Source organism: Carcharodon carcharias, chromosome 9, assembly GCF_017639515.1.
Source record: "Carcharodon carcharias isolate sCarCar2 chromosome 9, sCarCar2.pri, whole genome shotgun sequence".
NCBI classification, from domain to species: domain Eukaryota; kingdom Metazoa; phylum Chordata; class Chondrichthyes; order Lamniformes; family Lamnidae; genus Carcharodon; species Carcharodon carcharias.
Window position 1 is genome coordinate 45212233 of NC_054475.1, and position 27652 is coordinate 45239884.

A 27652-nucleotide genomic window follows, 5' to 3' on the forward strand; every position below is an offset into this window, starting at 1 on the left:
TGCTACACCATTACCAAACATTACCAAACAAGTACCAAACATTAACTGCATGCATGGCACTTGTGATTAATTTTCCTTAACCCACCCTACAAAATGATTAGAGCTATTAAAGTGATACATATAGGACTATGAGCTTTTCCTAGTCTGTGGTCATGATTTTGGTATTTGTTTTGCTGTTGATGAAACTAATCAGAAACTTTAACAAACTCAATAATTAACACCTCTATGTCAAAGACACAGAAGGAAATATTAAAATGGACTTTTATTTACAAAGAATAATCAGACTATTGGCGCCCATTTTCCTTCTTCGACATTCCTAGACAAAGAATTTGAAAAATATCAGGTTCAAAACTGTGTAGATGGCGATGTTAAATAAACAAATGGGTCATAAACTCTATTTGCTGGAGGAGCAAATTTAATATATGTGGAGATTTTTCTGTGTTTCCTAAATTTCTCAGCCTTGGTCCTCCTTTAAGGAGCTCCTTAAAAACAACCTCTTTTACCAAGCTCCTGGTCACCTGTCCTAACATCTCCTTATGTGGCTTAGTGCCAAATTTTATCTGATGTCGCTCCTGTGAAGTGCCTTAAAACAGTATGTAAATTCATTTAATACCTGCATCACCAGAGTAAAGTGACGATGCAGGGGTGTCAATGTGACCTTTGCATTTCACATGCCAGGTGCAGTGTGTGGTATCCTTGAACAACAGAATGGGTTGAGCTTCCCTCCTTTTTTAACCATGTTTGTCATTTCTGCCCCAACCAAACCTTCTTGTGTCCAATGTCACCCTGGCTCAGGGGCAAGCGACCCAAATGTAATCTTACTCTCAGCTGTTTCCAGGTTCCCAGCCTCAATAAACACTTGCTGCGTGTCAACGAGAAAATATACTGCTTCCTGTTCAAATTATTTTGGAAATGATTCACATAACAACAGCAACTACACCTCGAAGTAATTATTTGTATGTGAAGTGTTGGAGATGTTGCTGAGACACATAAGATGGCCTCTAATTATAATGTCTTTTGAGGATGAGGTGTTTCTCATTAAGACAATGTTACAGGATTGCTACTTCCGTTAGTACCACTAGAGGATGCCAGAGATCAGAGTTCTTCACGTACCCACACAGTCTTTCCTGTTCCAGTGCAGTTTGTAACCGTCATTTGGACAGGAGCATTGATAGCCTCCCAGTGTATTAACACATCCATGCTTGCAGCCACCATGGTTCATGCTGCATTCATCGATATCTGAAAAAGATACAGACAAAGAGAAAATGAATTGGCTCATGTTAAGAAAGTCCTGATCTGACACAACTAAGCAACTTTTTGGTTTGCATTTTTGTTCAATTCCCAATTCAACCAGTTCCAGGAATCAGCTATTTTGCCACATTGGTATGACAGCAGTTCTGGGTATCTCTTCCACTCAGTTCCTTCGACAGCACAGTTCAGATCAAGAGCTGAGCGTGTGATGATGCAAACTTTCGTGTGACCGCTCCTATGTTGTACACTGCCTGTGGGTCATCATTTTTTGCAGTACCACAGCCCCCAAATGGAAGAGTCTGAGCGGTAGGATTGGTAGAGTTGGTAAACTGTCTGTACTTAACAGAAGAGTTCTCAGATTTTCCAAGTTTGCTTCATTACTTCATGGTAAACATGAAAACATATGACCTTAACCATAACCCTAATGCAATACTTGATTGGCTGTAAAGTGCTTTGGGATGTTCTGAGGTCGTGAAAGGTGCTATATAAAGGCAAGTCTCCCTACTGTTTCTTATGCTACTAGCTAACTCCATATAATGGTTTGACTGCAAAATAATCTTAGAAACGTGAACTCTGGAGAACAGCATCTCTTCTTAGAGGAGCACTGTATTCATGAAAATCCAACATACTGATGTATGCTGCATTGAACATCATCCTGTCGCCTGAGCATCAGATGTGAAGATAATGAGGTTCAAATTTTCTGCCTCTTCTTCTGTGCAAAGAGATGATTTGCCAAACATCACTCATCAAGTCAATGCCTTGTTATCCCTTCAGCAACATATACTTCCATTCAGGTCTACATAAGTTGTCTTAATAGGTCATGGCTCCTCACAGCATTTATTTGTACACAGTTGATGATATAGAGACCTTGCTTCTATTTCCTGAATTAATGCGCTCTGAAAGAGAACCATGTAAATCGTGGTGATGTGTGAATGCCAAGAGTTCAATGGTGCATCAGGTTGGTGCTCTTTTGTGTTCTATTACAGATCATACAGTTTATCTCCCATGACGGGGAAATCAAGTCCCTCTCTCAGCTGGGGAGAGGTTTGGCAAACAGCACCCTGGTCAACATATCAAAAGGAAATGAGTAAAATTAGGAGGGCAAATCTTCCTTCACAGATACCAAACAACTGGTTACAAAGCAGCCAGGGTATAGGCACAGAGAGCAGGACCCACCAAGAATCATTTCAGAACCAATGTCCTTTCAAAATGATTTCCCTCACCAAAATAACCAAATACTGTTTTGCAGTTGTCAGCCAGTGGTGTTTACAGCTGCCACACACAACTTGTATTACTCATAGCAATTTACTAAGGCCTTGTTGTGGTTTCTAGGCAACAATCTAATGACCTAGGATCAGATGAGTGGCAACACCATTGACTCATTATTCAGTTCCACAAAGGCCAGTTTCTAGTAAGTGTATCATAATAAGGGTCATTTTCTGATATTTGCTCAATTTTGGGCCTAAAAATAATTCCCATCAGTGAGCACATATCCCATAGCAACAGCTTCAAATCAGCTTCCACCTCGGCTCTTTGAGGAAGATGGAAATGAAAGAGGCTGTAACAATGAAAAAGGAAAAGGAAATGAATACTTAGTTATAAATTTTTTTAAAATTGGAAAACTAAATACGGAAAGAAAAATGAAAGTTCAAAGAATGAAGAATTTAAAGGGAAAAAGTGACTGCAGAGAAGGGAAAAATTAAAGGATTAAAAAAACAAATAAAAAAGAAAGAATGTACCATTTCATTAATAAAATCCAATGTCAACTTTAATTGAAAGATTAGAAGCTGTTAAGTAGAAGTTAATGCACTCCAAACTTGAGGCTACTGGCAGAGGGCCATTAAGTCTGCAGTTACATGAATATAATGAGTCTGAACCACATAACAACGGAGATGTCTCCTAGCTCGCCACAGCCTGCAGCATAATAAGATGCTGAGCTTCATCTTCATTCGATAGTTTTCGGAGGGATTGCTGAGGGTGGTGGATGGGGGGGCTGGTTGGTGGCGTTGTAGGAGGAAGGAATACATGAGCTCAACACTTCTGATCTGCAAGATGTTTTTATTCCATAATCCGTGATAAAATCTCCACATTCATTACAGAATTCTAACACTCCTCAAACACATTTTGTTTCATAATTGCTCGTATGAAGTGCTTTCAGACTATGCTGAAGGTTCTCTCGTGCTTTACACACGCACACACACACACCCACAGTTCATTGCATCGCTCCTAAAGTGCTCCTGATCCTCCCGATGGTCCAGGAAATGCTTTCCTAGTTGATAGTTAAATGGATGCTTGAGGAATTTTCTGCTCTTTTTGGTTTTAGTTTGTGGGGCAGTGTGGCAATGCCACATTCCCTTTTTAAGGTGTTTCTCCCCTTATCTGCCAAGCACACACTGTTCTCTACTGTACAGGGAGGATAGATAGATTAACTTCTTCTAGGAAGCAGCTCTGATTTCCAAAAGCAACAAACCTCTCGTTAGCTATGCAATTCAACAACAGCAACTTGCCATTTATATAGCACTTTTAACGTAAAGAAATGACCCATAGTGCTTAGAATTGAACCTTTCGTGTTGAGAGACACAAGGCCAAGGCCAAACATGGTCCTTGACACTCTGTAGCACTGTGTATTGGTGACTTTGATGCAGTGCCTCATCTTGTTACTGCTGGGTCACTCTATTTTCCAATAACCTTATCACATGGCTGTGCATGGTCTTCATTTTAAAACTCTAAAAAAGAAAAAAAGGCAAAAGAATCAAAACGAGCAGTTCTTCCGCCATTGCATGCATACACAATTGGTGCCCGATTCTTGATAATTCAATAATTAATTTTAGTTAATCCCTCACCCCAGCCTCCCATTTTCACTCATTATTTTCTCCCATGGGTTATTCCCTGGTTAGCCTGGCAGGCAGGTATACCCCCAGATATCTAGCTGTAGCAAGCACTGAGCAGATACAGACACATGGTACAGATTCCTATGTTGCCCCTCTCCCTGCCTGTGGGCAAAAACCTGGCCTCTGATGGGCCTCTTCCATCCTGCCCATGACAATTAAAAAAAAAAAATCTCCCCCTTCTGTAACCATTGGTTTCACCATTTGGTGAATTTTTCAAAGCACACTAAATAGAGCATCACTGCTTGTGGTAATAAACAATAAGATGGCAGTTTGATGGTTTCACATCTCAGATGTAACTTTGGGTTTGGGTTTGGTGGGTAAGCACAAACAGTGGAGGGAAATGCTTCACTAGAAGGCTGAGAGGAGAAATAAAGAGATGGGCCGCACCAACAATCAATCCCTGCATCCAGCACTGACGGGGTGTTTACTGTCATCTCAACCAGGTTACGCTAAATGACACAGGAAAACTAAAAATGGGTGAAATGGAGGGCAGGAGAACATTTAATTCCATAAACATAAACCGCCAATGAAAGCAGATGTTAACCATTATTGATACATCATTCAGGGGCAAGATAGCAACAGTAAAATCAATTATTGCAATTTAAAAAGTACATACCTTAAATCCCACTGAGTAAATCTACTCACTATGACATCCAACTACCTCATTTTTATTAATTGTTCATAATTAACTGCAAGAGAAAAGTAATCGAACCGGGAACGAAAAACCTGAAGGTGAATTTTGAGAGCAAAGCCACAGTCACAACCAGCATCATTGTGTAATTGAGGTGAACAAAAGACGTGATCCAGGTGGGTTTCAGAATCTCGCCTCAGGTATAGATTTACCTAGGCTTCACCATACTGACATTATAAATGAGTACAGTCAGAGTCCAGGAGGAACCACAACTATCTCCCCAGGAAAGCAACAGTCCCAACTCAGCCACTTTCCCCATTTATTTCCATTGAAGCAGGCTCCTGGAAAATGCCTCAAACCCTCTCGTGTTTTTAGTCATTGGAAGCATCAAAACCTATACCTTTTCAGGCACACATACACTTTCCAGCAAAGACCTTTGGACAGTGACCAGGAACAGCAGCTCTGGTTGTTTTGCCTTTTTCCCAAGCTAGGAACACAGGGGCCAATCATTATATCATTATGCCCCAAATATTAACCCCCCACCCCCCCCCCCCCCCCACCCCCACCCTCACTCCCCCGAACACCCAACCCCTAGCACAGACTGCAAATTGAACTCAAAATCTTCTTTATCTGTATGAATTCATATTATGCAGTTATCCACCAGGCCAATTTCCTAATTTCCTAATCAGCACCAACATCACAGCTGCTTAAAGGTTTTCAATCAGCAACTAAAAATGTCATTCTTTAAACAAAATGGCTTTCACAGCACTTCTGCCACTCTACTTCACTATATTGGATAAAAATGCTAAATACTGCAAATGCTGGAAATCTGGAAAAAACCCAGAAAATGCTGATAGCACTCATTAGGTCAGACAGCATTGGTGAAAAAGAAGGGCTTGCATTTATAAAGCAACTTTCACAACCCTAGAATATCCCAAATTAATTTCTTTTGAAGTGTAGGCACTGTTTTAATGTAGGCAGAGTATATTCCACGAACAGCAATGAGAAGAATAATCAGATGATCTTTTTTAGTGATGTTGGTTGAGGGACAATTATTTACTAGGACACCAGGGATGACTCCCCTGCTCTTCTTCAAAGAAGTGACATGGGATCTTTTGCTTTGAAAGGCAGAAGGGGCCTCAGGAGAACGTGTCATTTGCAAGATAGAAAGAGGAAGGAATGATTAATGTTTTCTCCTTGATGTGATTTCTGTTTGCATCTTCTCCCTGTTCACCTTCATTGCCATCTGTTTCAATGCTCCTGTTTGATTCTGTATCCACTGAAACCTTTTTTCACAGCATCTCTAATCCCCGCAATTCTCTCCAGATCCCACACTCTCCACTGGGTTCTGACGATAAAGGTCATTGTGCTGAAATATTAGCTCTATACTTTCCTCTCCCCAGAGATGCTTGACCTGGTTCCAATATTCTGTTTTCATTTCACTAGTTTAAATGTTGAAGAAGTCATGGACAAGATGCCAATCTTATTCACACCCACCTGCTACATGCCCAGTCAAACAACCTGCTTATAAGGCAGTGATAAACATCGTTGCAACAGTCTGGTACCTGTTACATCAACTAAAGTATGCTTTAGCATTTCAAACAAAACGGGATGGAGGGAGGGATCACTGAAAGTTAAAGATCTCAATTAATATTTCTGTTAAGGTCACATTTTACTAAAAATCTGTATCTGTAGGGGATATTAGGCTTTCGGGTCTACTCCGACCTTTTTAATCCCAATACATAGATCGCTGCTGTTTCTGGAATGCCCTACCTAACACTACGCAGAATGCAGTTGTTCAAGCAGGAGGCTCACCACCAGTCAAGAACAATGAGATATGGACAATAACTGCTGACCTTGGCAGGAAAATCCACATCTTGAGAATAAATAAAATACGTACTTAGGTTTCTGCATTTTAAATTACTCCTTTCGGGCAAGTCTTTGACCCTTGTATTCTCTGTTGACTGACCCTGGTAGCAGGTACATTTCTGATAGTGAGTCCATGATGACAAACAGGTGACCTTTGCTCTGCAGACGCCCTAGTGATGGGTGACAGCGCAACACCGCCAAAGGTTTCAGTTCAGGCTGCTCACCCAGAAAGGTATAAGTGGGAGGGGAAATAAAGGCCTGGATTTTTGCTTCCAAGTCAGGACAATTCCCTGCTCGGCAAACCTGGCCCGGGAGAAAGCACCCCTGAAGGTCGGATTTTCGGTCCGGTGGGGCAGGTGAAAATGGGAGTCATGATGGGTGACCCGGAATGAGTGCAGAGGCTGCCTGGTGCAGAAGCGGGCTGGGCGGAAGGCTCTCACACTTAGTCCAAGATTGGGAAAAAAGCGATAAAACAAAAAACAGTCCTCCAGCCCTCACCTCCACACACTCCCCATGCCACCTCATGCCCTCTACCCACCCATGACTCCTCATGCTCTCCATGACAATCTATGCCCCTCTACCCACCCCATGGCCCTTTACAGTCCTTATGCCAACTTAGTGCCAACCCATGCATTTCACCTACCACCTTTTGCCCTGACACCCTCCATGCCAACTCGCTCAGTATCCACCAGGTGCAGACCTCAGGACCCATGCTGAGATTAAACAAAATAAAGTTTTAAGTGTCTATTGCAGACTTTATTTTAAAAAGAACACTCATTCATAGAAACTCAATCATACATTTGCATTCCTTCAGCTACCTAATCATTATAAAAACAAACATTTCATTCATGCTTAATCCCTTATAAGTATAAATATTGGAATTCAGAGTCCCATTTCAAAGAGTCCATAAACACTTGTAGTTGTCAATCAAACTGAAATGGCAGGCACCCCACTGTGATAATGGAAAGTTGTGAAATTAGTCATGCAGGGCTAATCCAGTAAGGATAGCCCTCAAGCTTATGTCAACAGACAGAGTGAAATAGCAAGCAATGTTTTTTTAAACACTCTACACAGTTTCTTTCAAAGTTTCAAAGAGTAGAGTTTTAAATACCTTGACAGCTTGAAAATTGCTTTTGCCAGTTCCTTTTGACACTTTTGATGGTTGCTTTTGACAATTTTGACAGTTTCTTTTGACAGCTCTCAACAGTTCCAATGAGTTTATGCACGTATTATGCATACTCATGTCCACTTTTAACAATCTCAAAGGACACCTTATCTCTCCCAAAGGACACAATACCTCCCCCAAAGATGTCCTGGGACCATATTTAAAGAGGTACCTACCTCTTCAAAGACATATCCCACCTCTCCGAGGGAGTCAGCAAAGTTTAGATTTGCTCCTACCAGGTCTAATCTGCACGTTATGTTTCCACTCCTGGCTAATGGGAATCAGACATGACTGGAGGCAGCTGTGTTGTACGTGAAACGTGCATGTTCAAATCCCAACCTGCCCCTGCAAAAATGGTAGGTGCCACGTTCAGGGATAGAACTTCCGGATTTTGGCCTCCTATGCCAGTTTCGCAACAACGGAGAGGTTCTCCGTCATTACAAAAATCAAGGCCATGATGTTTAAAGAGATGGAATCACATTCTAAAATTGTAGAGAATTCATGTAATCCACTACCATCTTTGCTGCCTAAAACACGTCCCATAGTTGGTAAGCTGGGGGCTTTAACTGGGTTACAAGATCAAAATTGAGAAAACAAATGCTTTCCGATTCCTAGATGTAAATCTTTTATGATATTTCACTCAATTAGTAGCAGCCTTTCATGGATTTCCCTCTGATTCTGGTATAATTAATAACAGTGTATGAACTATACAAAGAACATCTACCTGTTCTTAAAAACTCACATCTGCTTTATCTATATAAACACATTCAACCAAAGCGAAGAAACTACTTTTACTGTGGTTGCACATCTGTCACTTGCAGCAACATAAGCAGATACTTGACACAGGGTATGTTGTGATTGACCCAATGGCCATCCACTTTACTGACAAAATCCTCAGCTCTGCTGAAAAGTAAATGGAGGCGGCTGTATCTGAGAGTCTGCCCCTGTTATTTAATTTGGATTGATGTAAAGCTTTGACAGGATTTCCAGATCAAAGGGTAGAATGACGATAAGCTATAATGGATCACTTCAAGAGTTTCCTTAGTCTACCATCTTTTCCCAACTAAATCTCTAAGGTTAGCGCTGCGAACGTCCCCTGAAATTCATCTGTTTAAACTATTATACTGTAATACCTGGCACTATTCAACCCTGGTATTTGTTCCTAACAAGTAGCATACCAGCAATGGATTAAACATCATGCAGGATTTTGCCGTCGGCAAGTGGGGGGTGAGGCCCGCTCGCCAATGCGTAAAATGACATGGGATGACGTTGGGCGGAACTCCCGACGTCACCCTGCCCCATTTACATTTTCAGGAAGGCGGGGGCACAGCCATATCAGCTGCGTGCCCACTGACCTGTCAATGGCCAATTGAGGCCATTGACAGGATCAAATAAGCAATTAAAGGACCTGCCCGTCCAACCTTAAGGTTGGCAGCCAGGAGCCCCAGTGGCAACTAGAAAAAACATGAAACCTCATCCACCAGCGGGATGAGGTTTTATATAGGGTTTTTAAAATTTTAATAAAGTTGTTATGGAAATTATGAACATGTCCCAACTCATGTGACATTGTCACACGAGGGGACGTGTAATGGAAATTTTTTTTCTATACTTTTAATATTGTTGAAAGTAGAGGTGATCTCCCTGAGGCAGCACTTAGCCTCAGGGACATGAGTGCGCTCTTTCGTGCGCACTCGTAAAAAAGTGAACTCTTGATTTTAGGGATTTCCCCCACCCGCATAGGGAGCGCATAGCGCTTCCCTGCAGATATCACGCTGGGCGGGCCTTAATTGGCCCGCCCACGTAAAATGGCGCCGCGCCTCTGATCGGGGGTGCCGATCGGAAGCGTGCCCGCCTATCAATTTCCCCCCCACAATGGGAGGGGAATGGGGGAATTCTGCCCCATGAATCTATTGACAGGACACACCAGGCAACATCAACCCTGGGGTATTCAAAAATGAGGCAGTTTGAGATTATTCACTGTTTCCTCCCATGCCAAAAATCTGGGAAGTTTGCCAAATGTCTCATGCTTCAAGTTTCAGTTTTTTTGTAAATATAATGGTACTGAATGTTTATGAAATAAATATCCATTCTGGGGCCCAGCAGACAGGCTGGGAGGTGGGAGGGGAGTCAAAATGGAGGGGGAAGGCACAGGAGGGGAGCCCAACATCTTCCCATTGCAAGCTCAGCTTCCTCCCACAACAGCTCAGACCGCTGCTATTGTAACTGTGGATTGCAGGGCTCTGGGGGCTTGCAGTTATCCACCAATTTGTTTCCCAAGACATTTCTAGAATTTCAGAGCCGCCTCCTAGGGGACTGGTGGTGCAACCATGCAGCACAAACCTACTGTGCTCTTTGAGGATGACAGCATTTGTCCTCTGACTATTGCCATTCCAGTAGTGCCCCTTCCTTTCAGCGAGCCCTGACAGATGCTGCCCATGGCAAAATGGTGCAGTCTAAAGCATGGCTTTCAAAAACAGATGGTAAGAGTTTCTGCAGGTTTTAAAAAAGTAAAAGAATAACTGAACTGAAGCTGGTCCTCTACAGAGCGAGTTTGGTGAATTAGTAGCAGGCAATAAGGAAATGACAGATGCATCAAACAAATATTTTGTCTTCACTATAGAGTGGCCTACTCCTACTCCTAATTTGTATGTTCATATTATATGCCTACTACTCAAGCGCACGTGGCTGTGCCATGAACCATGTGGTCAGTGGGTAGCCCTGTACCTGGTAGCAACTGACAGGTTTGTTGTGGTGGCTCAAATGCTGGTGATACAATGGACTGGTGCAGAATGGAGGCAACATGACTGCTGCCAGGATTCTTGGCATTGACGTTTTGCTGATCATGTTCACAGTCCAGCTGGACACTGATGCAGTAGAATCCTTTTCGGTTGTGATAAATCTCAGAGTTAACATGTGGTGCCTACAAAGCAACATCCGTGCAGTCAGTGACATCCAGCGCCATGGGGAAGCTTGCAATCTTTGCAAAGCAGCATGCAAGCGGCTCCTGTTTCTATCTGGCGAGAGAAGTATTAAACACTTTTGGGGCCCCAGTGACTGCCCTAATATGGATAGAGGATGGCAAACTGGAGATGTTGCAAATATTGCCCACTGCAGTCCATAAAGAGCCAGATGCAGAAAGGTTCATGGCCACAGTTACTTTCACAGCCACTGGCAATGCCATTCTTGCCCTGCTATGACATTGTAGATCTCAGCGAGGACCTCCTCAGTGAGGATCAGCGTGTCAAAGATCTCCACTTCATTAGGGTTCAGGTAGAAGAATTGCTCCATGAACACTCTGGGTGGACATGGTTCTTGCTTAGAGCCCTCCTCCTCCTCCCTCTTCCATAGTGTGCCCTGTTCTGCATCACCTCTGCTCATTCTCCCTTTTATGCTGTAAACCCAGGGAAATGTAAACTACTGCATTCATTTTTGAGAGCAAGTGATCTGTGCAGAATTCTTGAAGACAGGACAAAGTCCTTCAACATGTGCCACAACACATCTCGTAGACAACAACCCTGGAAAACACTTCTACAACTGCAGAAAGTACCAGTAGAAATAAATCAGCAACTAATCTGAAAGTAGTTGATGATCCTTTTAAATAACATTGGTGAGGGTGGGGTTGAGGAGGGTGGTGCTATTCAGCTCTGAGAGGTTAGGGGAGGGCATTAGTTAGAGCAATGAACGCTAAGATGGCACTGCTGGTGTCAGATTGACGTTACACACTGATGTCACGATCTGCCTACTCTCCTTTCCAGCAGATGCTCTGTCCAGGAGTACGCTAATGCCCTTAACAAAACAGAATCATATAATGGTTACAGGACAGATGGGGCCATTCAGCCTGTCCAAACCATGTCAGCCAATGCAGTCAGCACCAGGAGCGTGCGGGCCACCATTTTATATTCAAAATGGCACCCATAGCACTGTAAAAACGTGCACTTTACATCTGAAATTTGAGGCCTTAAGGCTTAAAGCAGTTAGCAGTTACTCAGCTGTAAGTGATTGCCTGTATAGTGAGCAATTATTATGAACTGGAAGCTGACAGAGCAGCTGTAACGTTGGGTAAGGCTCAAAGGGTGTATAAAAGTAGAAGGGACTATTAAGGCACAGACTGCAATGTATGTAGAACGCATCATAAATATTGCATTGTAAAGTTGAAAAATTGTGGAGAATTTAGTTGGGGGGAAGAAGGTACTCCTTTTAGTTAAGTTAATTAGTTTAAAATAACATCATGCCCAGTACCGGCATGTCATATTATGAACTTCAAAGTAACTATATTTTTTAAAACTAGACAAAAGGCTGGAAAACATGGCCACCCAAGGTCACCTGACTTCATTTGTGGATTAGACTCACTCCCCTGTCTCAAGAGGGAGCCAAAGAACATTTCAGACTGATGTAAGTCATTGCCTTTCCTGAAACCAATCAAAGGTGTGTTATCTGATCTGATTTTTAAAATTCATTTACGGGATGTGGGCATTGCTGGCTAGGCTAGCATTTATTGCACATCCCTAAATGCCCTTGAGAAGGTGGTGGTGAACTGTCTTCTTGAATCACTGCAGTCCATGTGGTGTTGGTACATCCACAGTGCTGTTAGGGAGGGTGTTCCAGGATTTTGACTCAGCAACAGTGAAAGAATGGTGATATATTTCCAATCAGGATGGTGAGTGACTTGGAGGGGAATTTCCTGGTGGTGGTGTTCCCATATCATTCTAAAACAAAGACATGGGCTGTCTCAAACCCTCTGAGGTGTTATAACACAGTATGTGGAATCAACATGAACACCACACCTTATTTCTGAAAAGCTACATGGTAAGACAGCCATGTTTTCTTTATTCAAAAGATCAGCTAGAAGCTGAGTGCAAGCAGCTCCACCAAAGCTATCAAACGATCAGTTCAGTCAGTCTGTGAATCAGACTTGGAAACAAGCTAACAGGCTGTGAGACATTAGGCAGTTAGAGTACATAACCTGTTCCAGTTAAAGTTCACCTGAGATCCAACCTCCTAGAAATTCGACTACAAGAAATCACACAACCTGCTATGAACCTTTCACTTTATAAGAACCTCCCTTCAACTTTAAAACATTGAAAACATCCAAAAAACTATAAGCCTGCCAGGTGACAGACTGGAGATTGTAAATCAGAGACAGATAACTGTAATCTGTAAAAGTGCATGATTTTATCTGTATCTAATCTTTGAGTGTGTGCATGTGTGTCGGAAAGAGTATGTCTGATGTTGCATTTTTGCATTTAATTTGGGATAAGTGTGAGAATAAATATCCTTCCTTATTTTTAACTCACAACAGCTTGCTGCTGAATTATTTAATTGGGATACACAAACAAACAGGGTCAGAAAAGGCACACCTCTTTTCACACAAAACATAATGATCATGGGTGGTACGAGAGAGCACACACATTCTATCTGTGACAACAAGCCAAGTGAAATAATTACATAAAAATTTAACTGATTAAACATATAAAACATAGTTAGATAGAGATATGAGGTGTGCTGCATCTGCAGGATGAGGGTATTAATGGAGAATAATGTGATCCCAGGTAGCCTGCAACATGAGGAACTTCAGCTCAGAGTTACTTAGCTAGAGTCTGAGATGCAGACATTGTGATGCATCAGGTGTGAGAGAGTTATCTGGACATTTTGACCCGGGAAATAGTAACTCCCCTTAGGTTAAGAAATGGTTTAGGTTTGGTTAGTGGTTGGGAACAGGAGAGTGTCATGAAGACTTAGGCAGGTTAGGGGATCACAGATGCAGTGGCGGAGAAGGCTCAGCCTTTGCCATTGTCCAACAGGGACGAAGTACTTGCTACCAGTGCGGATGACAACAAAGACTATAGGGAGGATGGGAAAATTAATATTAGGTAAAGAAAAAGTATTGGAAAAATTAATGTGACAATGAGCTAGCAGGCCAGGGTTTTAAGAGAGGAGGCTGTTAAGAAAGTGGATGTATTAGTTTTGATCTTCCAGAATTCCCTAGATTTTAGGACAATCCCCATGAATTAGAAGGCAGCAAATGTAAGCCCATTGTTAAGGAAGGAGGAAAAAGGTAAACAGGGATCTATTGGCCAGATAGCCTGACAACAGTAGTAGAGAAAATGTTAGAATCTATTCTTAAGAACCTAGTAACACGGCACTTAGAAAATCATTATAATCATGCAGAGTCCATGTGGTTTTCTAAAAAGGAAATCGTGTTTGACAAATCTGTAAGAGGTTTTTGAGGAAGTAGCTAGCAGGCTAGATAAGGCAGAACCAATGGATGTATTTGGATTTTCAGAAGCCATTCAATAAGGTGTTACACAAGATGTTGTTATACAAGACTAGGGCTTATGGAATAGAAGGTAATATATTAGCATTGAGTGAGGAATTGGTTAATGGACAAGATCAGTGTCTCAGCTATTTACAACCTGTATCAGTGACTTAGATGAGGGGATTGAGTGTAATATATCCAAGTTTGCTGATGATATAAAGTTAGGTAAGCTGTGAATGAACACACTACAAAGGGATATAGACAACTAGATGGCAGATGGAATGCAACAAGGGAAGACTGATATCATCCACGTTGGTAGGAAGAATGGAAAAACAGAATTTTTTGTGAAAGGCGAGGAGTAAATGTTGATACTCAGAGGGATTTGGATGTTCTTGTACACAAATCACAGCAAGTTAAAATACAGATAAAGTAAACAATGAAGAAGGCAAATAGTATATTAGCCTTTATTGCAAGGGGTTGGTGTAAAATTGCTGCAATTATATATGAGGACGGCAAAGAATAATGTATCTAAGTTTGTCGGCAATTCAAAGCTAGATGGGAATGCAAGTTCTAAACGCTTTACAAAGAGGCTGCAAAGAAAATATGGAGAGGTTAAATGAAAGGGCAACAAGACGGCAGGTGGAGTATAATGTGGGTAAGTGTGAAGTTATTCACTATGGCAGTGAGGACAGAGAAGCAGAATATTTTTTAAAAGGGTCGAACTTCTAAATGTTGAAGATCAGGGAGACCTTGTATTCGTACAAGGAACACAAAGTCAGTATGCAGGTACAGGAAGCAATTAAGAAGGCAAATGGCATATTAATCTTTATTGAAAGTGGGTTGGAATACAAGAATAAAGAAGTCTTGGTACAGTTGTATAGGGCTTTGGTGAGACCACACCTGGAGTACCGTGCACAGTTTCGGTCTTGTTATTTAAGGAAGCGGAGGCGGTACAACGAATGTTCATTAGGTTGGTTCCTCGGCTGAGACGGTTGTCCTATAATGACAGGTTCAGTAAATTGGGCCTTTACCCTTTGGAGTTCAGAAGAATGAGAGGTGATCTCATTGAACATACAAAATTATTTGAGGGCTTTGTCCAGGTAGATGCTCAGAGGGATCAGACTGAGATGAGGAGAAATGTAAATCTGTGTATATAAAGGGTTAATGTACATAGGGATTGTGATGGACAGAATTTATTGTGCCTGCTGGCGTCGGGCATGTTTGGCGGCGTGAGCAGACAATATGGCAAGAAGGCCAAAAATCGGTTTCACGACGTTGTGAAGCCAGTTTGCGATTGTCTGCTCTGCCCATCAATGGCGGGCCATATTTCCTGCCATCGGACTTTGGGAATTTCATTGTAATACATCTGCATATCATTATAAACCTATCCCACCAGAATTATCCTCCCACATCCGGGCACTGCGTCAATGTGTTTCACAACTGTACATAAGCGGCGTGCACCTGGCGAGCTGCACTTCACTCGGGACTTCAAGGTTTGTTTATCTACCTTGCTTCAGGCAGCACTAGTAGTCATCAGCAACAGGCTTCGCAGACAGCACCACATCACTTTTAGGGGGGCTCACGCCAGGTCTCTACCTACCAGACCAACCATAAGGCAGGGGTGGTTTTTCAATAGCTGCAGAGCTAAGGCTTGCTTGGGGAAGGGGGAGAAGTGGCCTCAGGCAAGGGAAGAAGCTGCAGGGTGAGGGGTGTACTGGGGAAGGGAGGTATTCCAGGGTCTGTAAGGGGCACATGTTGATCTGTGCAAGTGGCCTCAAGATGGTGAGGGCTGAGCAGACAGTCTCCAGAGGAGATGAGGCCAGATGGAGATGTGAGGGTGTGGGTGAGAGAGTGAGTGGTGATGTCCCTTGAGCTGGCAGTGAGTGAGATTCCAGTGAAGTGTGATGGGCTTGTGAGTGTGTGAGCTCAGAGCGATGAGGTGGTTGCCTTATCCAGGGGGCACGGATGGGATCATTCACCCTCTTTCTGCACTGGACGACCAACCTCTTCCGTGCAGCATTAGCACTGACCAGCATTGCCATCACTTACCAAGATAGAGTGGTAATGTTGCTGCCCCTCCTATGGCCAGAGTGGCAGTAGAGGACATCATGGCATTCAAAAGGAACTCAAGGGACGCGTCACTAAACCAGGGGCCTGCAGTCCTCTTGTCTTTCAGGGCCATGTCTTCTTTGCAGCAGTTTTGGGCTGGAAGCACTAGCAGAGGTGCATGTGGCTGCAATTTAAATGTGGCGCCCGGCATGACAGTGAGGCCAGCAGTGGTGAGTGAGAGGCTGCTCATTTATTGCAGCTTCCAGTTCTAGACACTCTGGATCCCAGCCTCCTGCCCCCACCGACAAGTATCAGGTGTGTATGTGTGTGTATGTCCCCTTGTGCGTGTGTGTGTGTGTGTGTGTGTGTGCGTGTGCGTGTGTGCGGGCAAAGCTTTTCCAATTCAGCATTCACACTTAAAGAAAGGATTTCCCGGCCGGTTGCCCCCAATCTGCCGAGTGTCGAGTTTTCCCTGTGTGGTTCAGTCAGTCCCCATGCTGTTGCTGTGGATCCGGCGGCTGAGGACATGTAGAGCTCTCGAGAGAAGGGAACATCCCCCCCAATGTCTCCAGTGAACAGAGTGGGGAAACCGCCAGGAGATTTTTGTATATGGCCGAGCAGTAAGTTTAACGCTTCAGCTGTAAGATGGCACTTCCAACAGTTCGGCGCTCACTCATCATTTTGGGGCCCCCCTGTTGTTTGGGGTCCCTGCACCATGGCCCGGTGTGTTTCATTGTAAATCCACCCCTGGTCTGGGTGAGTAAAACTATCCTTTAGCTAAACGCTGACAAATCTGAAACCATTTTGTCAGTTCCCTTAAAAACCTACATATAGAGACTGCAAAAAGATATAGACAGGTTAAGCGAGTCGGCAACAAGATATTAGGTGGACTATAACGTGGTCAAGTGCAAGGTTATTCACAATGGCAATAAGAACAGAGAAGCAGAATCCAACTGAGTCTACCCCACCACGTGTCCACTACCCCACCCTTGCCTCCCACCCCCAAACTACCACTTCTGACTAAGGCCAGAAATGTGGAGCCTTGGCATACTACCAGACTCCAAACTCAGTATTCTTCCATATTGTAATCAGGAAAATGTTCTTTCACCTCCAAAACACCACCTGTCTCTGCTACTGCTTTCGCACTCCCACCCACAACTGCCAAAAGCCTAACCCATGTTGTTATCGCCTTGGGAGTCAATGATCCCAATGCTTTTGTTGCTAGCCTCCATGCTTTAATTCTCTGCAGTCAATAACTCAACCAAAATGTCATGTCCTGCACTTAGGCTTACCCTCATATACTGCACTCACTTCATGCCCCAAGCTCTTCATCCTCTTTAAATCCTCTTGTGGCCTTGTTCCACACCCTCCCACAAGCACTATATTCCTCTACATACTGTATGCCCTTCAAACACTGTCTTGCTCCTCATTCCTGATTCCCTCCATTCCATCAATGGCCCACTCACTGAACCTTGCAAATGCAGCATCACTACAGTGTCACTTTCTTCGCTGCTTTTAAAGCCTCCCATAAAACCTTCTATTTGATGGCACTTGCACTCTACAATTTCTATTGCTCCTTTCTCCAACTACTTGATCTCCACTCTTAGACATCCAGTGAAGCATTGTGACATGTTTCTCTGTACACAAGGAAAACAACAGAAATGTAAATTGTTGGTGATGAAATAAAGTTTTCTTCTAATCTCTAATTTCAATTGTAGGCATGTGAATTCTGCACTCAGAGTTGAAGTCAACTTTCTTACATCTACATTATCCGTGCCTCACAACATTTTAAATGACCATGGCCCATCTCAATAAAGCAGGGCAATCCTGCTCCATCTAAAATGGATTAAAACATATTGCCTCCCACCATGGGCACCCTCAAAAAAAAAGTAAGCAGAAAAATGCATAAGGAAGAATCAATGTCCCAATTAGTGTTGTGTTAAATCAAATGTCCCTCTACTTCCAAAACCTAACTCAAAGCCATAGAGTAGTCTTTATAGTAAGCAAATTAAAGTCACTACCAGATCGATTAATTAACAATATGGGGGTAAATTCTCAGATTATTTGTGTGAGGATGAACTCTCACAGATTAATTGATCTGGGGGTGAAGTCAATCAAAAAGCATTGTGGGAGCATATTCTCTGATGAAAAGAAATTTTGGAAGCGGACAAATATTTTTATTTAAAATTTATACTATATATGTCCTGAGGTATTCCCTATCTTGTAACTATTATCAAGTAACTTAAGACTTTAATTATGAAGTCCATCATACCTTTTTACAGCAATTCATTGTAATTCCTTGACTAAAACAGTAATTGCATTCTTATAGTTGCAGGCATATGACATAACTCTGGAATTATAACAAGGTTTTTGTAGGTTCGATGATTACACGGCTGTACAGACATTTGTAAAGTAGTCCTTGCCACTACAGGATGTCTCTTATTATGGTTATAAAAATAGTCTTTGACGTCTAAAGTCCTGGTTACAGTATCTGCTATAGCAACTGCTGAATCTCAAAGAAAAACCTTTTCCTGGGCATAAGAAAATGTTTCCACTGTACCATAGGCTGTCTGCGGTATAAAAAAATAGTTATATGCTTTTAACATACTAACCGTAAATTAGCTTTTTCAGCAATGTGGAACTGTTCAGGAGAGTGAAAAGTTTAAGCCAGAAATTCAGTCAGCATTCCTAAAGCAGATCCCCCATTAGTCATTGCCACTTCAGTCTGTTAACACCTTGTGGGAAACTGGATTAAAGGTGTTCTTAAATTACAACGTGCCCAGTATATTAACCCTATCCAATAGTTTTTTTTCAGTCTCTAATCCACTGAACTCTAAAGATTCCCTTCAATGTAAGTCAATTAATTACTTTCCTGTGTCCCTGGCCCTTTCCAACAATAAGTTATAGCCAAGGATTTCTGTCACAATTATTTTTCTATGCCACTCTTGTCGTGTGATTGAAGCTGACCTTGTCTTCTGAAGACTGTTGTAATGGCTGGTACAGGATTTGAATCATCCACCCCACAGCATTTTATTAAAGAGTAAGAATTGTGTTGGGGAAAATGGTACACTAACTGGGTTCTCAGTCTTGAGAGAGTTTCACTCTTACTGTGTGTGATATAATCAGAACCCAGCCTTGGAGCATTCTGCAACCCAACCATTCTACATGCAGAGAGGGAACACTTTCACAGGTGACTAGGTAACTCAATTGGTTTGTTTCATTGGGAATAATATTTTTTAGTTTGCTTATCTTGGTTGGGTGAGTTTTAACGGCTTTCAGCCGGACTGGCTGGCTGTACAAGGCAGAGGTGAGGAATTTCACTACAGGGGTCAAAGAAAAAAACAACTGACATTGTCTAGCTCACTTCCAAACCATCCAGGATCCCAAAGGCCCACACACAGAAATTGGAGTAGGGCATTCAGCCCCTCAAGCTTGTTCCACCATTCAATAGGTTCTTGCTGATCAATGTCTTAACTCCAGGATTTGGAAATCTTAATAGCCTTGCTGTGCTTAATAGAAATCTACATGCCTATCCTCTGTGTTTTACACAGTCACTGCTTATTGCCACCTGTGAAGGTTGCATGTTCTGCTGGGAGAGCTGTCCCATTTTTCACTAACACTCCCTTCAGCTTGTAACTTTCATGCTGGTGTGCCGAATGCTCCTGTGACTGGTGGGTGTTATAAATTCAGGATTACTGTGATACCACTGCAGGTACAGTGGTGTGAGTTGCTTTCTGATACAGTCTGAGTGCCTACTTTTTAAATGGAGGTTGGCTCCTGCTGCCCAATATCTATTTTTGCAGTTGTGGGATTCCCATGTTGCCTCGACTGAGTTTCTGTACCTTCAGCACATGTATCACTTCAATCTCTCCGAATTAATACTGGGCCAGACGAAGGTTAGTAGGAATCGCAAGCTGCTTTTTATTCTGCGCTAGGCAAAACGCACAGAACAATATGAGACTGATATGAGTTGTCTGATACAATCAATACAGCTTCTGCACTGTTAGAAAAATAAAGAACACGCGAGTATGAGCCAATTCCAATGGGCCATCAAGCTCAATTTAAACTAGCAATCTCTCTGTACCTTGTAATTTGAAGCCATTGACTTCCCAAGACTGCACTGTGCCAAGTCGACTGGTAAGCAGGTGAATGGTGAGTACAATACATGACTGGAAGTTCTCTCACTGACACAAGCAATGGAAAATTCATGAATTATTGCTAGTTAGTGAGAAGGACAACTGGGCGCTGGAGACACTTTCTAATCTCTAAGGCCTTATATGGACGATGGACCCCAGCCAGGAGTGATTAGGAGCTGGGACCTAGACTTAACTGTCCCTCCCAAGCTCTGGCAATTGGCACTGAGGCCAGTTGTGGCAGCTGACTGTCTCATTCGATATAAGCTAACTCAGCACAGGGGTTGGAACTCACGACCACCATGGTCTGTATGATTTAATCTCCACCAAGCAGCACTTTTATCCATTTATATTCTGTGCATTTGTAATAGAGGGGGCGGGCCTGTGAAGAATACAGTGGAATTAGAATAGAAGGTTGCAGTGCAAAAGGAGGCCATTTGGCCCATTACAGCTATGTGGGCTCTGTTACAGAAACTCAAACTACCCTGCTGCTTCTATATGGTGTAAGTTGTGATGGTTGCTGGCTCAACTAGTCTGCGTTGCGAAACATTCTTATGCTCCAACAACTCACTGTGTAAATTTAATCACTTGAATTACATGTTGCACAACACATTTTGAGCCAAGGATTATGGCACTAATATTATTAAGGGGATGAGCTGGAAAGTCTTTTATGTGAATAATATGTCTGGATTTGGTTTTCTTAGATCAGTTTTAGATCGGTCTTAGATCAGTTCTATAATATTCAACCTTATTTTCTTTTAAAGTTAACAATGAACAATGAATTTCTCAGAAAATACACGACCTTTAGTCCTTAAAGGGTTATAAGTTGGGAATGTTGTGGCTAATCTGATGTACACGACAAGGGGTTTTGTATGAATATCAGATTTAATTTCGTCAGTCATCAAAAGGCTCCTGTTGCTTTAAAGTGCATTGCTGTGGTTAATATGTATTTTGATCCTTGTTCAAATTCCACATGGCAGCATTTTCAGAAACCCTCTTCTTATCTGACAGCTAGTGCAGAAACACAACACTGCTTGTTGTGAAGCATTTTAGCAGCCAGTGATGAGAACCTTCCCCCTACAAGTCTCAAACTGCATTTCAACTCATCTTTTGAAGTGGCAACACTAAACAAGCATTTTAATCTTAAAGCCACAAGCTCAGAAACAGTTATCAGATATTACTGGCAACATTTTTTATTTATTTATTGACGTATTAGAAGCATAAATAAGGAGAAAGATAGAGACTTTGGCTCCAATATGTGAAATATTGGTCTGCTGGGGTCTAGTCAGAACTAATTCATTGCCAGGACTTCTAAAGTACATTTTCTACTCTGTTACTCATTACAATTTGTCCAGTTAAGATTGAATGTAATCAAACCTACAGAACGTTTTCTTCCGTTCTATACGAGAAAGCCTTTCATGCAGCTATTTGGACAACATGGTAGCCATCTTGAAGTGAGTATCGACATTTTAGTAACATGGTCACTGTGAGGCATTCTAAGCACTTGTAACAAAAGCAGCCTGAACATTCCACATGTATGCCAAGCTCAAGGTCAATATAAATTCCAGTTATTTTCAAAACAATTTTGAAATTGAAGTGCTGAGCTCGGGTCTTTCATTTTAAAGTGATCAGCACAACATATAACAAAATAGAAGAACAATGGAGCCTTTCACTCTGGTAGCACAATCTGAAATACTTTAGCACACTGATTAAACTGAAAAATGCAAACTTATCGTTTCTCTAAATTAAGCTGCAGAAAAGAAACTGCACTTTTGCTTTAAAAGGGTGACTAGGGTTTCAAAGGATGCTCAGGTGGTTCTCATAACACGTGTTATGTTAGCTGGATTGCAAGGATTGTGAAATGGAGTGGCATGATAACATATCAAGTTCTATGAACTTGGGCTACATGGCCTCTTGCACTGTGTGTGGAGCTCAAGTTTATACAAACAGCAAGTAGACAAAAAAAGCAAGAACTACAAACACTGAGAATAAGCAAGAATGCTGGTACCAGGAAATGCCAGTGACGACAGCCAGATTGTTGTTAAAGCCCATCAGTTTTGTTGATGCCCTGCAGGAAAGGGAATCTGCTAGCCTATCATGTTGACATGTGACCCCCACACTTTGACAAAACTCTTAATATCCTCAGGGGACTCAGAGGAGCAATAAACATGGCAACTGTCACCCACCTATCAAGCCAAACTTTAAAGAACAGTGGATGCTGCCCACCGCAAGTCGGTTAATGCAATGCAGCATGCTTTCATATTCCTCCAGCTTTGAAACAGCCAAAAATTCAGTGGAAAATACATTTCTGAACAGCAATAGAACAGTATAGGATTATATATGGAACAAAAACATCTCATGACGAGTGCTAAAAAATTGATGTCAGTGTAAGCTGCATTGGCTAACTGTTCATGAACTTGAATCAGGCTCAAAGGACTATCATAGAATCATATAGCACAGAAGGAGGTCAATAGGTCCACACATCTCTGTTGTCTCTTTGAAAGAAATATCTAGTCAGTACTATTCTCCTGCTCTTTCCTCATACTCTGCAAATATTTCCATTCCAAATAAATATTTAATTCCTTTCGAAAGATACTAATGAACCTGCTTCTATCACTATCTTTGTCCACTGTTTTATTGTCCTTTCAGAATTATAATGGAGGTAGTGGGGTGGCCTGCTACATCAGTGCTCTGAGTGACAGGGTTCATTGCAAACTTGCACCTTCGGTATGTCAGACCCATAAGAGCATAGAAACATAAGAAACATAGAAAATAGGAGCAGCCCTTCGAGCCTGCTCCGCCATTCAATATGATCATGACTGATTCTCTATCTCAACTCGATACTCCTGCTCTCTCCCCATACCTTTTGATGACTTTAGAGTCTAGAAATCTATTTCCCTCTTAAATATATTTAGTGACTTGGCCTCCACTACCTTCTGTGGTAAGGAATTCCAAAGGCTCAGCACCCTCTGAGTGACGAGGTTTCTCTTCATCTCAGTCCTAAATGGCCTACCCCATATCCTGTGGCTGTGAGCCCTCATTCTAGAACCCCCAGCCAGAGGAAACATCATCTCTGCATCCAGTCTGTCCAGCCCTGACAAAATTTGCGATCCCCTTTCATGCTTCTAAGCTTCAGTGAATAGAGGCCTAGTCAACCCAGCCTCTCCTCATATGTGTCTGTGTATCATCAGGAAGTGCTGAGGGAAAACCAGGCATTTTCTCAAACGGGCTAAGAACCCCAAAATGAACAGTGGCTGAGTCATCCAGGTCACTGTCATGCATCTCTCTCAGGTTCAAGGGTGTCGCTATCAGGGGTAAGTAAATCTGTCCAACTTTTCCTGTTGCAGAATGATGGGTGACAAGTGAAAATTGTTGAGGGGGGTGGGGGGATGGTGAGACAAAAACATCAAGTGATTGGTGCACAGGAGGTGTTCTGTTACACAGCCTTGATGTGCTTAAAGCGCTAATATGGCTCAGCTGATACCTCCGAATCTTACACAGTCGAGGGGCAGGTGTTCTTTCATGGACAATCCACCTTGTAGAGAGATACAATGGCATGGTGTTAACAATCTGCCTTTTTAAAAATTCATTCTCGGAATGTGTGAGCTTTGCTGGCTGGGTCAGCATTTATTGCCCGTCCCTTGTTACCCTTGAGAAGGTGGTGGTGAGCTGCCTTCTTGAACCACTGCAGTCTATGTGGTTTAGGTACACCCACAGTGCTGTTAGGGAAGGAGTTCCAGGATTTTGATCCAGTGACAGTGAAGGAATGGCGATAAATTTCCAAGTCAGGATGGTGAGTGACTTGGAGGGGAACTCACAGATGGTGGTGTTCCAATGTGTCTGCTGCCCTCGTCCTTCTAGATGGTAGTGGTCATGGGTTTGGAAGGTGCTGTCTAAGGAGCCTTGGTGAATTCCAGCAGTGTATCTTGTAGATGGTACACACTGGTGCCACTGTATGTCGGTGCTGGAGGGAGTAAATGTTTCTGGATGTGGTGCCAATCAAGCGGGCTGCTTTGTCCTGGATGGTGTCAAGCTTCTTGAGTGTTGTAGGAGCTGCACTCATCCAGGCAAGTGGAGAGTGTTCCATCACATTCCTGAGTTTTGCCTTGTAGATTGTGGACAGGCTTTAGGGACTCAGGAGGTGAGTTACATGTCACAGGATTCTTAACCCCAGACCTGCTCTTGTAGCTACAGTATTTACATGGCTAGTGCAGCTCAGTTTCTGGTCAAGGGTAGTCCCCAGGATGTTGATAGCAGGGGATTCAGTGATGGTAATGCCATTGAACGTCAAGGGGCGATGATTAGGTTCTCTCTTGTTGGAGACGGTCATTGCCTAGCACTTGTGTAGCATGAATGTTACTTGCCACTTGTCAGCCTAAGCCTGGATATTGTCCAGGTCTTGCTGCATTTGAACTTCAGCATCTGTGGAGTCACGAATGTTGTTGAACATTGTGCCATCATCAGTGAACACCCCCACTTCTGACCTTATGATGGAAGGAAGGTCATTGATGAAGCAGCTGAAGGTGGTTGGGCCAAGGACACTACCCTGAGGAACTCTGCAGTGATGTCCTTGGGCTGAGATGACTGATGTCCAACAACCACAACCATCTTCCTCTGTGCTAACCAGCGGAGAGTTTTTCCTCTGATTCCGATTGATTCCAGTTTTGCTAGGGCTCCTTGATGCCACACTCTGTCAAATGTGGCCTTGATATCAAGGGTAGTCACTCTCACCTCACCTCAAGAGTTCAGCTCTTTTGTCCATGTTTGAACCAAGACTATAATGAGATCAGGAGCTGAGTGGCCCTAGTACAACTCAAACTGGACATCAGTGAGTAGGTTGTTGCTAAGCAAGTGCCACTTGATAGCACTGTTGATGGCCCCTTCCATTTCTTTACTGATGATTGAGAGTAGACTGATGGGGCGGTAATTGGCCAGGTAGGATTTGTCCTGCTTTTTGTGTACAGGACATCCTGGGGCAATTTTCCACATTGCTGGGTAGATGCCAGTGTTGTAGCTGTACTGGAATAGCTTGGCTAGGAATGCTGCAAGTTCTGGAGTACATGTCTTCAGTGCTATTGCTGGAATATTGTCAGGGCCCATAGCTTTTGCACAATCCAGTGCCTACAGCCATTTCTTGATATCACTTGGAGTGAATCAGATTGGCTGAATACTGGCATCTGTGATGCTGGGGATCTCTGGAGGAGGCCGAGATGGGTCATCCGCTCGGCACTTCTGGCTGAAGATTGTAGCAAACGCTTCAGCCTTATCTTTTGCACTAATGTGCTGGGCTCCCCCATCATTGAGGATGCGGATATTTGTGGAGCCTCCTCCTCCAGTGAGTTGTTTAATTGTCCCCCACTATTCACGACTGAATGTAGCAGGACTGCAGATCTGATCCATTGGTTGTGGAATCACTTAGCACTGTCTATCGATTACTGCTTATGCTGTTTGGCACACAGGTAGTCCTATGTTGTTGCTTCACCAGGTTGACACCTCATTTTTAGGTATGCCTGGTGCTGCTCCTGGCATGCTCCCCTGCACTCTTCATTGAACCAGGGTTGATCCCCTGGCTTGGTGGTAATGGTAGAGTGGGGGCATGTTGGGCCATGAGGTTACAGATTGTATTTGAGTACAATTCTGCTGCTATTGATGGCCCTCAGCACCTCATGGTTGTCCAGTCTTGAGTTGCTAGATCTGTTTGAAATCTATCCCATTTAAAATGGTAGTAGTGCCACATAACATGCGCATGGAGCACTGAATTCAGCCGACGGTGAGCTACATTTCTCAGGATATGGTCTGTCTCTACAGTCCTGAAGCCACATCATCAGAATGCAGAAATCCTATATGCTGCAGATTTGCTGGTGTATAGAACCATAACCAGAATACATGTTTTATAATGCCAAAAATTAACAGAATTCATCCCATTGTAATCCCTCACATAAGCATGTAATGGTTCAGATACTTCACTCATCCACAGTTCCCTGCACAGCTAAGTGGTTATTCCAGCTCTTCATAGAACAGAGTGGAAACGAATAGCATTCACCTACCTCCACAGTGCGTCAGGCCATATAACGTGTAACCCTTGTGGCAAAAGCATTCAAAGCTGCCAGGGGAGTTCACACAGATGTGATCACATGTTCTGTCAAAGGAGCATTCATCAATATCTAAAAACAAAAAAAAAAGGAAATAGATCATGGAACAGCACATTTTTTTGTCTGAGCTCATCCAACATGCCGAACATCCCATATCATTCCAAAGGATTGGTGCAGAATCCAAATCTCCTGGTGATAATTTGCATACACAAGAATCAGAAACACATCACAGACATGTGCAACAAATATCGAGCGTATTTATAGCCATGAATTGCAAATGGGAGATACTATCGATTCAAAGGTGCTAAATCAACCATTGGCTCATAGAAGGAAGATATGGAAAATAGGGGCAGAGTGCTGCATGTAACATGCCATGAATATACAGACCAAAGCCTCATTTCTCTTGTGTGCAACCTTCTGAAACAGTTGCTGAAGTTTACACCTGCAACTGCTTCTCATTTCAGCTCAATGACCCTTTCCCTGCTGTCACATGATCAAACTCAGATTCATCCAGTGTAGCTCCCATAGCTTCACCCAAACATCAAGGAGCAGCATTACCAGAACAAATGAAGGGGTCAGTGATGCCAAAAAGCAATTGAATGGTCTCAAACACTATGGGCAGGATTTTCAAGGGCTGCAGAGTTGGAACCCAGTGTGGGCAGGATTTCAAAATCATGGCCCCAGAGGTAATCTTGGAATTTTTGATGTCTCCGGGGCAGTTTGTAATTTTTTGTAATCAAAGGGCAATGGGGGTAGGGGGTAGGAAGCTGGAAAGCTGCTTGCCGTCAATTAATGGCGCATGAAGTTCCTTAAAGAATTTGTTAAGGAGCCTGTCCAGTGCAGAATGGAATTTTTAAACTTTGTTTTGGCGAATCTGAATAGTTTGGTGCACGTTGGTGCACAGCTCTTGAGTCCACCGTGAGGCCAATTAAAGTTTATTCATCTTTATGTTGCAACTGCCTTTTCATTGACTTACTTGTGCCAGTCCGAATGCTGGGCCTTCATTTTTTCTTCATGGCCCCTTTCATCCCTGTCAATATTGCTGGCCCTGAATGAAGCTACCTGACTTTTTTTGGCAAGACAGCAACAGCCCCCAACTTGGCTGCCCTCTGCCTATGCTGTTGGCACCAGGCTGGCAGCTCCCACCTCCTGGAGATGCTCAGCACCTCTAATTGGGGCGCCAAGCTCATCTCCTGCCCAATTAGGGGATTTACATTAAAAAATAGTATCATGAGAGCAATGCAGCTCATGCAAAGGGTCAGAATTCATCTGGATGCCAGCTTCCCAGGACTCAGAATTCATCTGGGTGTTGGCT

The 27652-nt window shown here is 42.9% G+C and overlaps 1 protein-coding gene across 1 annotated transcript in view; it reads right to left on the minus strand.

The window, feature by feature from the left end:
• scube3 (signal peptide, CUB domain, EGF-like 3) overlaps positions 1–27652 on the minus strand; it is a 403547-nt gene that overhangs the window by 31716 nt on the left and 344179 nt on the right. Inside the window, exons 9-10 of the mRNA XM_041196379.1 lie at positions 26293–26409; positions 1114–1239 (exon numbers count right to left, since the gene is read on the minus strand). Of these exons, the coding sequence (XP_041052313.1) occupies positions 1114–1239; positions 26293–26409 (243 nt within the window). The remainder of the gene's footprint in view (positions 1–1113; positions 1240–26292; positions 26410–27652) is intronic.